A 13,162-nucleotide genomic window follows, 5' to 3' on the forward strand; every position below is an offset into this window, starting at 1 on the left:
AAGATCTCAACAGAGAGTGGCTACAACTTCAAAAAACGACGGAATATCCTTTTTCTTCTCAAACTCTATTAAGAGGAGGACAAAATGTAATCCAGCTGTGATACTGCCTGTAAGTCTAGGATTACACTGTACTTAAGGACAGTGTCTTGTAAGTTATCTTGCTAACTCTTTAAATGACACTTTTCCTCTCTAACCTTTCTACAATAAAGAATATAAGATGCTTACAACAGAGAAATTCAGGGGAAAGGTCAGTAGTTGGTGTCTATTTAAATAAATTTGCAAATATTAGGAATAGTCTTTTAAAACTTTAATTTCTATTTAAAATCAAATAGATTTCAAATACAAAAAGAATGCTGGATAGTCTTTTTGTAGAATCATGGAATTAGATTAGAATGGCGCCTTCTTTATTCACTTGTCTCAAGATAAAAGGAATCCATTCAGATAGTGTCCAACCAGTTTTTAAAGCTATCATATGAAGGATTTCTATAACCATTCACTGCCTTATTTCAAAGTTTCACAAAACTGTCAGGAAATTCTTTCAACCTCAAACCCAGTTCTTCTGCAATTTAAGTCCTAATGCTTCTCTCAGTGGAAATGAAAAGTAATAGGTAGATAATATTTTCTGTAAAAGAACTTGAATATAATTGAGGACATATTAAGAGTCCATCTATTTACCAGTTCAAATAAACAGATACTTGTTATAATTATCTGCTGTGCCCACAGTGCTGGGGGAACAAGGGAAATAGAAATACTCCTTGACACCAAGAAATTGGTAACCAAGTAGTATGGTTTTTAACTCTTTTGGGGTGTTTGGGCAGGGTGGGGGGAAGTATCATGAGAATTTTGTAAAAGCTATGTATGGCCCTTCTTCCAAGAAAAGGCAAATACACAAAAATTTTTACAAATGATTTTAGAGGATTCACCAACCACTTAGAAGTTAAACTCAATTTAATATAAAGTTGAAAATCCCATTAACACAGTATGTATGATACAGGTGCACAGATGACACTTTGTGGTAAATTAAAATAATGAAACAAAAACTTGAGGTTTAAGCCGCTAATAAAGTATATAAACCATTTTTTGAAAATTTCTAAAGTGTTGAAAAGCAACTTGTTAGCAGTGAGCCACAGCATGCAATGGTTTTAATTTTGTCTCTAAAGACACATTTATACAATAAAAAACCAAAAACAACAACAACAAAAAACAAAAAAAATCAATGGGATGCCCAGTAGCTCAGTCAGTTAAGCATTTGACTTCCACTCAGGTCATGATCTCATGGTTCATGAGTTTAAGCCCTGCGTCAGGCTCTGTGCTGACAACTCAGAGCCTGGAGCCTGCTTCGAATTCTGTGTCCCTCTCTCGCTGCCCCTCCCTTGTTCACACTCTGTCTCTCTCAAAAATAAATAAACATTAAAAAAAATTTTATAAAACAAAACAGTCACAGCATTAGGTTAGGAGCCAACTTTTTTGGTGAGTGGCTCTTTACATTATATGGCAAGAAATTTAAAACACTGGGAAGAATACAAGTACCAAACCAGTAGAAATGCCATTTGCAGTGAAATAACATGGAGTTACTATTTCACCTTTAAAAAAAAATGTTTTATTACCTATTTTTGAGAGAGAACGGGGGTGAGGGGCAGAGAGAGAGGAGGAAAGGATCCCAAGCAGGCTTCGTGCTGTCAGCACAGAGCCCAATGTGGGTCTTAAACTTACCAACTGTGAGATCATGACCTGAGCTGAAATCAGGAGTTGGATGCTTAACCAAATGAGCTACCCAGGCACCCCACTATTCCACCTTTTTTAAACCCAAGATCCAATAAAACAAGATGAAAAAGCTTTGCCACTATTTTAAAATGCAGCCAGGAATGAAGTTTTGTCAGTATTCTAGAATTATGTAATAGAAAATACTTGCATATGAAGACATTACTTATGTTGTAAAATATATTCATATTTACTAAGTTATGTAATAAGATTTGCTAAAATTTAGACTTTTAGATTTTAGGTTTTAAAACTTTTTTAGCTAGCGATCTCAATTTACAAAAGAGGTTTTAAGTAATCCCTCTAGATGAACAGAACTTCTGCAACAAGTATTTTTTTTGTTTTTAGACTTCTTAAAATAACCACAGAAGATAACACTGTGTTCTAGAGTTACCATTCATTGACTTTTGAATGTTTTGTACATTTTCCCTTTGTACCAGTATTTAAAAATGAAACCTATATCCATATCCTTATGTCCACACAGTAAACTTTTAGCACACAGTGATGACTAAAATCATCGAATAATTTTTCAAGTACTATTTCTAACCTGAGTGAGTTTGTCTAGCTCCCCTAGCCAGGCTCCAAACATTTTGTCCAGGTCCTGATCTTCCTTATCACTGTCTTCTTCAGCACCATGGTCAATTTCTTCATCTGATAGCTGCTCCATCTGAAATACAGATATTTGAGTAGAATGAAGAGTAACAGGCTGAAGTTGAAAATTATGCAGTATCTCTTGTGATATATATTGCAACTTTCCGGAGTTAAATCTTCAAAACTAGAGATCACATTACACAAAGGAACTAGAAATCATTAATGGAGACAGGACTGACAAGTGAATAGGAATGAGCACTTAAGTCTCAAATTTTTAGGACATTGTGAAAAAGCGAAATGTATCAGATTATGACCAGAATCACAAGTTAACAGTAATTCTAAAATTGCAGAGCCCTCCCATTAATCAGAGGATTTTATGGTAGTACAGTTTTCTCCACTAACTGATCCTATAACACTCCAAACACCACAGAGAAACAATTTCAGAAGACTTCAATCCAGCAAGTTATTATCTCACTTATTCTGTAAAAATCTGTTTAGATGCAAAAAAAGTATGTATCCTGCAAAACTTTAGTCCAAAAATCACTTCAGAGAAAAGACAAAACAAAGTATTTATCTAGGTTAGTTTGTTGAATTAGTTCCTCCTCCTATATTCTTTCTATCTTATTTTCTCATTAGTTACTACAAGATTGAAGGAACCAGATTGAAATTTAAAAAACTTTAGAAAACTGGCATTGAAAACTTTAAATTCCTATACAAAGTTTCCTATATGTATGACTTTTCAAGTGTAATTTCATGAAAGAAGAGATATTTTCCTTCTCATTAATCATAGGATATCTGACACGGAACCTACACATTGTTTTGAGGAGGCAAAAAAGATTACACAAAACAAAGATCAATTACTGACCAGATACTTAAAGTTCTTAAAGCAATATTAATCTGATTATTATATTTCAATATAAAGGCTCTGAAAAATCTTTTAAATTTTCAGTACAGTTAACATACAGTGTCATATTTGTTTCAGATGTACAACAGAGTGATTCAACAATTCCATATATTACCCAGTGCTCATCACAAGTACACTCCTTAATCTCCATTACCCATTTCACCCATCTCCCCATTCTGGTAACTATCATTTTGTTCTCTACAGTTAAGAGTCTGTTTCTTGGCTTGGCTCTCTCTCAGACATCTTTAGTACAGATTACCTTTGCTTAAACCAACATATTCCAAATTAATTTGACCCCAAGTCCTTTACCTTCAACTTGGAGTAATACCTACTAACTTTCCCAGGGACACAATGAATATCATCATTTTATATTCCATACTCTTGACTCACATTTCTGAAACACTAATTTTGTTCCAGTGGATCTAGGCAATATTTGGAATACTGCCTGTCAGTTGGTTTAAACAATTCCTCAGAGATTAAAAATATCCTAATCTCAAATAAGAATTTGTATACATATTATACTTCCAAAGCAACAATCAACAAAATTGTGATCCTTAAAATGTGGTTGTATGCTATGTGAGGAATTTCATTGTCTAATGAAGTATCATGAAACTAAATTTTAAACCTTATTTTACTAGATAAAATTTTGCAGAGTCAAATAACGCTGCAAAATCAAATTGAACTTAGTTCTAAGGATGTGGAAAATCAGATCATATCCCATTTAATCACTTAAGGAAAATAATTTTCTTAAGCTTAATACTACAAAGGATCATAGCTTAGCAATATCTCTAATGTAAACTGATAACTCTCATCTTAATTTCACTACCTTAAACATGTATAAATCAGGACTTTCTTTTTTTCTTAAGTTTATTTATTTTGAAAGAGAGAGAGAGAGAGAGCAAGAGCGGGAGAGAATTCCAAGTAGGCTCTGCGTTGTCAGCACAGAGACCGAGGTGGGGCTTGAACTCATGATCCATGAGATCAAGACCTGAGCAGAGATCAAGAGTCAGATGCTTAAAGGACTGAGCCACCCTGGCGCCCTGCCCCCCGACCAGGGCTTTCTGTCTTGACAAATGGAAAATATATCCACTAATTCCCCAATTCATACATTTGAGTCTTAAAGAAATTTGGTTTTTATAATTCACTTGTGTTAATAGTTCAAGGATTTTTATTCATTAATGAATTACAGATCTATCTCAACAGAAAACTGATATCATACTTAATCACTAAATATACCAGAAAGACAGAAAATGTTTGTACAAAGAAAAACCTGACGAGGTAATTTAGTTACTCAAATAACAGTTGCTAGCTTGAGAACATCTAGGAGTAGTAATACCCAGTCTTCATAATGAAGACCAAAAAGCAACAAAACTGGAATTTAAAAGTCAACTTCCTCTTCCTTCCTAATCTTAAAATTAAATACACTGGAATAACCCAGAAGCTAAAATATTCTAGCAGGAATTCTGCTTTGAGATAATGATTATGCCTGCACTTCCCTTCTGAGCACACACTGTAATTGCCCATAAGGAAAATGCTATACTGGAAAAAAATAGGAATATAATTTTGCATGTAATTTTGTAGAGCATATGTGAAATAGTTCAAAATGAATATAAGTATTTTAAATTATCACAGAACAAACAGAACTATAGCCTCCACATCAAAGACTAGTGTGTTAATTTTGAGTTTTTTCCTATTACTCAAACTGAATAATTATTCAGATTTATTAAATCTCTTTAAATATTTTCATTAATAGTTTTACCTGGATTACTACAGATTAAAGTAGAGGAAAATATGGCTAGGGAGCAATATGGAAATCATGAAGCAACTATTTGACTTTTACTATTTATGTAACTTTTGCCAATTTTTTTCCATTCTTGAATTTCTGTCACTACATGGGTTATTCTATAAAAATTAACTTAAGACACTTATCCAGAGACTTTTCCAAAAAAAATTTAGGTTATAAAATATTTCTTAACATATCTACACCCTAAAATACCATTCTCCATTCTCTAGAAGCTGAAGTTGATCTTTATTCTCCTACACCCAGAAATGGCATCATTTCTAATTATTACACACACCAAATAGCACTCCCCCCCAAAGTTGTCTTGGCTGTACTGTTAAAGTCAGCAAATCTGGTACAGAAATTCATTCCTTATTACATATTGATACCTGTCTCCAATTAGATCACAATTCTAAATCTGAATTTTCCCAACATAATGCCCCTACTGGAAATAACATCAGAAAATGCAAATAAAATAATACAACAGTCAACTGTCCCTCCAAAGACGAAAAAATTAAGGAAAAGAAAATAGAACTTATGACTCTTGTTTTTAAATTATAATGCATACTAGAATACTATTAAATTATCCTATGACTATTAGATTAGGTACTTTGGGGGTGAGGGGAATATTCACTTTAATTCCCTGCTCCATTACATCTGAGGGAAATTATGTTCTGAAAAAATAAATGTACCCTAACACAAATGAAAAGGTTTATTCCCCAAAGGGCAGACTTGCTGAATATAAAATAAAATCCATAGTCACTGGCAGATCAAGAAAACCCTGAGTAATCCTGGACTTCAGGGACCTCTGTGACCTCTCTTCCCACTCTACCCTCCAACCACACAGTCCTGCCTGCTATTCCTTGGAGCAGGAAGTGGGGGGAGGGTGTAGATTCTGTTTTGAAGATAGATTGAGAGATGTCTAGTAAATACCCAACTGGAAAAAGTGAGGAAGGGTTAGGAGTCAGGTAATGAGAAGGTTTGGTTGCCTGATTATTTCAAAATCATACGTTTATTAGAGGAAAATCACAGATTGCAGGTAATAATGAATGAACTAATATTTTAAGCTAACTTACATTTATTTTTTTCATGTAGTAAAAACAAAAATAATGGGGGAATGATCCACTGTTGCTTATATGCAGGTTGGGTTTCATTTTACAGATAACAGTCAATAATTGTGCTTCAATTATTACGGGTTAAAACTTACATATAGCAAGCTCTACTACACACAACAAAACAATTCATTTAGTATTCCTTAGTAAGAAACAATATTATTTCCACTAAATTTTCTATGAAGTTAATTATTTAAACATATTTTCCCTATTAGATTTCCTCTTGGGAGATATTTTGGTTTACTATTCAATTTTCTCACTGTGAGATAGAATGGTGATCTTTATCAAGAAGGCCGGGCTCAGAGTAGGATTTAAGAATTTGAATAAATATATTCCAGGTAGGACAAATTATAAAGAGCAAAGGAGAAAGCCTGTGTTTATAAAACTGTCATGACACTGACTCAAATAAAACAAGAGTTTGAAAAAGTGAGTTTTAAGAGGACTAAGGTCATATATATGACTTTGAAAGCCAAGTCTATTTTTCCCCCAGAAGGCAACCGTATTTTCAAACACAGAAGCAAAGGGGTAGGGGGAGAAATGGTATTTTACTCAGAAATGGTATTTTAACTGTGTAAAAGTTATTAGGAAGGGGCTAATATTTAGAGGACTACTGTGAATATTATGTAGAGATAATTACACAAATGGAAATTGAAGTCCAAGTCATATGTTTAGAGAGTGGCAAGAAAAATACATGGTATTAAACAAAGGTGCCTTATTTATTACTGAAACTTTTGTCCCTTTAACAATTCAAAAATAATTGTTTTTTTGTTAAAAAAATATATATACATACATATGTATATATATACATAATGTATATATATACATACATACATATGTATGTATATATGTACTTAAAACCACATGAAAACTCCCAGAATGCAGTACAAAGCTGCCACTACAGCATTTCTCCAGGTCTAACATGCTCAATGTTCCAAAGAGGCAAGAGAAGCTTTGATTTAATTTAATGTTTGCTGTACACCTGCTGTGTGCTAGACACTGGGGGAAGAGAGATGGACATGATAGCCTCTGTCTTTAAGGAATGTATAATCTAGTAGGGGGCAGACAAGGAAACCAACAATGATAAAACACTGTGTTAAGTACTACAACAGGGGTATGTTATGCGACTATAGTTTAATTTAGTTTGAGGAGACTGGAAAGGGATGACGCTTCAGTCCAGACCTGAAGAATGAATGTGCAAGGCAGAGAAGGGGAAGAGTGTTTTAGACAGAGGGACCACGATGTGCAAGGGCATAAAGCTGTGACAAAGTAAGACACGTTGAGAATTCTAAGCGACTTAACATTTTTGGAGCATAAGATATGTGGTGTAGACCCATGGAAAATGGGGCTGGAAAGGAATTATCGGCAAAATTATAAGCCATACCAGAGTTTGGACTTGATGCTGATTGGCAATCTATTTCCAGTTGTGGTCTCCTGATGACCTACATTAAAATTATCTGGGGTGCTTCTTTTAAAGTCCGTTTTAAGATGGTCTAATGTCTACTGAATACTAATTTCCAGGGTCCTAAGACATTTTTAACAAGCCATCCCACATATTCTTTATGCCTACTAAAGTCTGACAACTGCACAGTGTGTTGTGTTATAATTACAACTGGGTGGATTTGCAAGACAAAAGTGATGCAGTTTCACACAATCACAATTTGGTTATAGGCAGAGCAACCTGGAATGAGTATTCTCAAAGCCCATAAATAATTTAGGCAATGAGAAGATCCCTTAATTAACATATCTCAATTACTCCTCCATTATACCACAGTTCCAAGCTTCTTCTGAGTTATTCATTGAGATAAAATTTTCATTTTTTATGACCAGTTATATTTCAGTAGCTCTATCACAAAAACAGTTTTTGAAAAACCTCCTATGCTGCTCTAATCTGATAAATAATTCCAAAGAAAAACAGGCACTAGATAAGCGAGGCTGTAAAAACTTCCAGGTTCAAGGAGTGCCCCCAACTGTGCAAGATACAACTCCTGCAAAATAAAAGCAGGAGGAAGGAAACTTAAATCAGACAAAAGAAACAATAAGAAAAAAACTCTGTTAAAATTAGCAAGGCACAAAAAGAGGAAGAAGACTCATCAAAAGCAGGAGAGAGGAAGCCACAGCAGAGAAGGAAGAGGAGAGAAACAGGACACAACATAATGTACATCAAGTGAGAACTGTGGGGAATGGAGAGCCATTAACTCCTCATGTGACTAGGGCATCCAGAGGTGTGCTGGATTCACTGCTTTCTTGATCTACAACTCCTCAACGTAGAACCTTTAGTTCTGCTGTGAACTAAATGTTACCATTTGTAAACTGCCCAAATGGAAATTGGGAATTTAACAAATTAACTGAATTTACACAAGCTCTTCACAGAATCAAGACATTAAATACCGTGTTGTATGTACAGCAACTTTTCCCTCTGGTTTTATCTTTTAATTTTGTACGGTCTTTTTTCCTTTTTTTAAGATACTGCTAAAAATTTTTATTTTTTTTAATGTTTATTTATTTTTGAGAGAGAGAGAGACAGAGTGCGCGTGGGGAAGGGGCAGACAGAGAGGGAGACACAATCTGAAGCAGGCTACAGGCTCTGAGCTGTCAGCACAGAGCCTGACATGGGACTCAAACTCATGGACCGCAAGATCATGACCTGAGCCAAAGTTGGACACTTAACCTACTAAGCCACCCAGGAACCCCAAAAGTTTTATTTTTTAAGTTATAAAGCGTGTAAATTTTTTTTTAAAGTTTATTTATTTGAGAGTAGGGGAGGGGCAGAGAGCAAGAATCCCAAACAGTCTCCGGACCGTCAGCACAGAGCCTGATGCAGGGCTGGAACCTGCAAACCATGAGATCATGAACTGAGCTGAAGTTGGACACTTAACTGACTGAGCCACCCAGGTGCCCCTCCTGGTGAATTCTTGCACTGTTCTGGTCAGTAAATTATTCACAACCCAAAAATCTCATAAATGTTTATGTACATTTTTAGTTTTATTTTATCATTCATTCTTTTCTGTAGTTATTACATTTAACATAGGTAGCTTAGTTTGGCATGAGAATAAGAACCTTAATTGATTACTCCCAAAATTCATTTTTCTTTTATTTATATATTTATGTTCCATATACATACTATGTTTTTTCCTGAGGATTCTTTTCCATTATGAGCCTATTCTTATATAAACATCACTTTATACTTTATTAATTTATAAAGCAGATGAGTTTTTTCAAAAACTCAAAAGTTGCTTTTTATAAATCAATCACTAAAGTTTTCTCTGTTAGGGTTAGTGGCCTTCAACAGAAATGGCCCAAATTTTACCTAAGGTCCAATACTTCAAATACTTTGCCTACAAACAGCATTATGCCAAGTACTATGCAAGATAAAAGGAAGCAAAAAATACATTCCACTATTTCAAAGAACATTAATCCTAACCATGGGAGAGATGGTAAATACTGAAGTATCTTGATTAAAAAATTCTCTAAAAACGAAGTTCCTATTGTAGGCCTGTGCATAAATCAAATCTAAAGGAAGTTATGATCTCCTAAGTGTTGAAAGGGATCAAGAAAGAAGCAAGGTACTTGTTATTCGAAGGCTTCATGGGAGCAACCTGAGAAAACTGGCCACCAGGAAACTTGCATGACACCTTGTCCTATGAGAGTGAGCTGACATCTGGATCTAAGTTTTGTAGTTTCCCATGGAACTAAACCTCCCAAATCAATAAGAGAGGTGTATTACTCTTGGTTGGCCAAGATGAATCCTTTCTTACCCAGGAGACAGAACCACTAAGGGAGGTGATTCACCCCTTATGCCTTCTCCTTTATTTATGTCTCAGTTTTTGACAACCCAAGATGTAACTAACACATCCTCTTCATAATCATGTACATTAACTCTAAGGTAACTAAAGATAATAAAAAGAAAAAAAAAACAGCATAAAACAAACAAGAAATTTTTTTAGTAGTTGATGGCGATTATAATGTTTAAGAAAACTATAAATCAAATCAAAGGCAATATGCTAATTTAATGTTTTATTTATAAAGCACTTAAATGCACCCCTGGTAAAGGAATTCCTTTCACAAGATAATGAACCATATTCATTTCTTTATTTACATTGTATTTGTCATAATATTGGATACTGTTAATATACTAAACTCTGAACAGGAATACCTTATCTGAAGCGAAAAAAAAAATCTTAGTTCAATGGTCTCAAAGAAACCCCTAACATTCCTAATAAATAAGAAGTTCTAATGATCAATCTTATAATTACTAATTATATAGTACACCATAAACCATAATCTGAAATAACAGAATAAAAGCCCAATAAAACCAAAAAACAAGAATAATAGTAATATTCTTTTGTTTATATTCCAGTTTTTGAAGTTCAAGAATTGTGAAAGAATAAATGTCTGTTGCTTTGAGGCACCCAGTGTGTGATGAGCTGTTACAGCAGCCTTAGGAGACACATACAGTCACTATACATATCAGTAGAAATGGGGCTTACATGACTGCTGACAGAGATGTTGATGTTGCTTATTCTGCTCCATACCTGGGACTGTCCCTGCTACATACCAGTTATTTCTGGAGACAGCTGATATTGTGCATACACTCTCCGACTTCAACGAGAGGGAGAGTGCTAGACAGTTTAGAAGCCATTTGGACAGGATGAATCATCATCACTATGTTTGAACTCAAGGTTTCAAACAGACAGGTAAATATGGAATAGAAATAAAGATAGACATATGTTTATGTGTGTTTGTAGGTATGTCCACACAAAGGGCCTAATAGCAATAACATCCCAGTAGGAATTAGCATACTTAGCATCCAGTTTTTGGTTTCTAAATACACACTCTACCCAAAAAGTAACCAGGGGCCCTTGGATTAATGAGTCAAGAGTTGGGGCTGGAGGAAAACCAAACAGACAAGATGAGAACCTAGAATATCTTCTGTGCCAGAAAGTGCTCAATAAAGATAGGGACATGTCTGTCATAAGGGCATAGAGGCCAGACGGAAGGAGGTCCCTGGAGACTAATATGGGACAATTTAAGCATTAAAATCAATTATGACAGGAAGAAGCTACATAGCCCATTAAATAAGAATCCATGAATCCATTCTGATATAAACAAACATGTGGGAAAGAAAGCTCTTCTTCATAGAATGCCAATGAATTAATGTAGATGAAATGACAGATCACCATTTGTAACCATTGTAGTAACAACTGATTCAGGTAAGAATGATCAACAGATAACAACTGATTCAGGTAAGAATGATCAACAGGTGAAGATTTGAGAAGACTATTTACAAATTGTCAAAACTATCTCCCCAAAAATTGCCTTAACCAAGTGATGAAAGTTAGCATCACTAATATTGAGGCAAATTAATATCATATACTTTCTCAGAAATAACACACTGAGAAGATATATTACCATTTTGTGGTGTTCCTGACAAAATGCATTACCCAAATCAAATCGTAAGACATTTTACAAAATAACTGACCTAAAGCTGAAAAAATGTGAAGGTCAAGAACACAAAGAAAGCCTGAGGACATGTTCCAGATTAAAGGAAACCTAAAAAGACATGACAACTAAATGCAATGCTCAATCTTGGACGGGATCCCAGACCCTGAGAAAATACATAAATATAGGTATAAAGAACATTATTGGGACAATTGCTAAATTTGACTACGGGCTGTGGATTAGATCACAGTATTGTATCAATGTTACATTTCCTGATTTTGATAACACTACTGCAGTTATGTAAGAATATCTTTGCCCTTAGGAAACACACTAAAGAATTTAGTCATACATGTCTGCAACTTATTCTCAAATGGCTCAGAAAAAAAAGTATGTGTGTATGTATGTGTGTAAATATGTATAAAGGGAGAGAGGAATAATAATTAGGCAAAAAGTAAACTACAGTTGTTTGTATAAGTCTTCTTATAATAACTTTTCTGTAAGTTTCAAATTATATCAAAATAAATATAGAAAGAGAGAGAAGAGGGGTGCCTGGGTGGCTCAGTCAGTTAAGTGTCTGACTTTGGCTCAGGTCATGATCTCATGGTTTGTGAGTTCGAACCCCGCATCAGGCTCTGTGCTGACAGCTCAGAGCCTGGAGTCTGCTTAGGACTCTGTGTCTCCCTCCCTCTCTCTCTCTCTGCCCTTCCCCCACTCATTCTCTCTCTCTCTCTCTCTCTCTCTCTCTCTCTCTCTGAAAAATAAACACTAAAAAAAAATTATAAAGAAAAGAAAGAGAGAGGAAGGGAGGGAGGGAGGGGAGATAAAGAAAAGTCTGCCCTCAGGAAATTGTAGTTCAGTTAAGAAAACACAGGATGTCAACTAATACATCATGTAAAATTCAGAAATAAACTTAAAGGAAAAAACCATATAAGCTGAAAAACATTTTTACCAAATAAAATAATGCAGCTTAAGGTCCCTGAAAAATAACTGCAAATTTCTCCAACACATGATTTTTATTACCGTATGCATGTGTTACCATTTCTAAACTGCATTTGCCTGGTTTACTCAGTTAACTTTCTTAGCTTATTTTGGTCATTATAAAATTAGTTTTACTTAATGCAAATAAAAGCTTACCACTTTAGAAAAATCTCTAAATAGAAAAATATCTATTTAGAAAAAATAGATAATTCTTTCACAGAAGCAAAGACTATCATTTCTAACCTTCGGATGAAAAATGAAGTAACTAGGGGTGCCTGGATGGCTCAGTTGATTAAGCATCTAACTCTTGATTTTGGCCCAGGTCATGATCTCACAGTTGTGAAATCAAACCCCGCATTGGGCTCTGCACTGACAGCACAGAACCTGCTTGGATTCTCTCTCTCCCTCTCTCTTCCTCTGCCCCTTCTCTGCCCATGCATGTACTCTCACTCAAAATGAATAAACTTAAGAAAAATTGGTTGGGGTGCCTGGGTGGCTCAGTCTGTTGGGCATCTGACTTTGGCTCAGGCCATGATCTCACAACTTGTGAGTTCGAGCCCCATGTAGGGCTCTGTGCTGATAGCTCGGAGCCTGGAGGGT

At 35.0% G+C, this 13,162-nt stretch overlaps 1 protein-coding gene across 1 annotated transcript in view; it reads right to left on the reverse strand.

The window, feature by feature from the left end:
- Positions 1-13,162, reverse strand: part of RAPH1 (Ras association (RalGDS/AF-6) and pleckstrin homology domains 1) — a 103,893-nt gene that overhangs the window by 64,746 nt on the left and 25,985 nt on the right. Inside the window, 1 exon segment of the mRNA XM_043577538.1 lies at positions 2,306-2,425. Coding sequence (XP_043433473.1) covers positions 2,306-2,425 — 120 coding nt within the window.

This window comes from Prionailurus bengalensis, chromosome C1 (genome assembly GCF_016509475.1).
Source record: "Prionailurus bengalensis isolate Pbe53 chromosome C1, Fcat_Pben_1.1_paternal_pri, whole genome shotgun sequence".
NCBI lineage: Eukaryota > Metazoa > Chordata > Mammalia > Carnivora > Felidae > Prionailurus > Prionailurus bengalensis.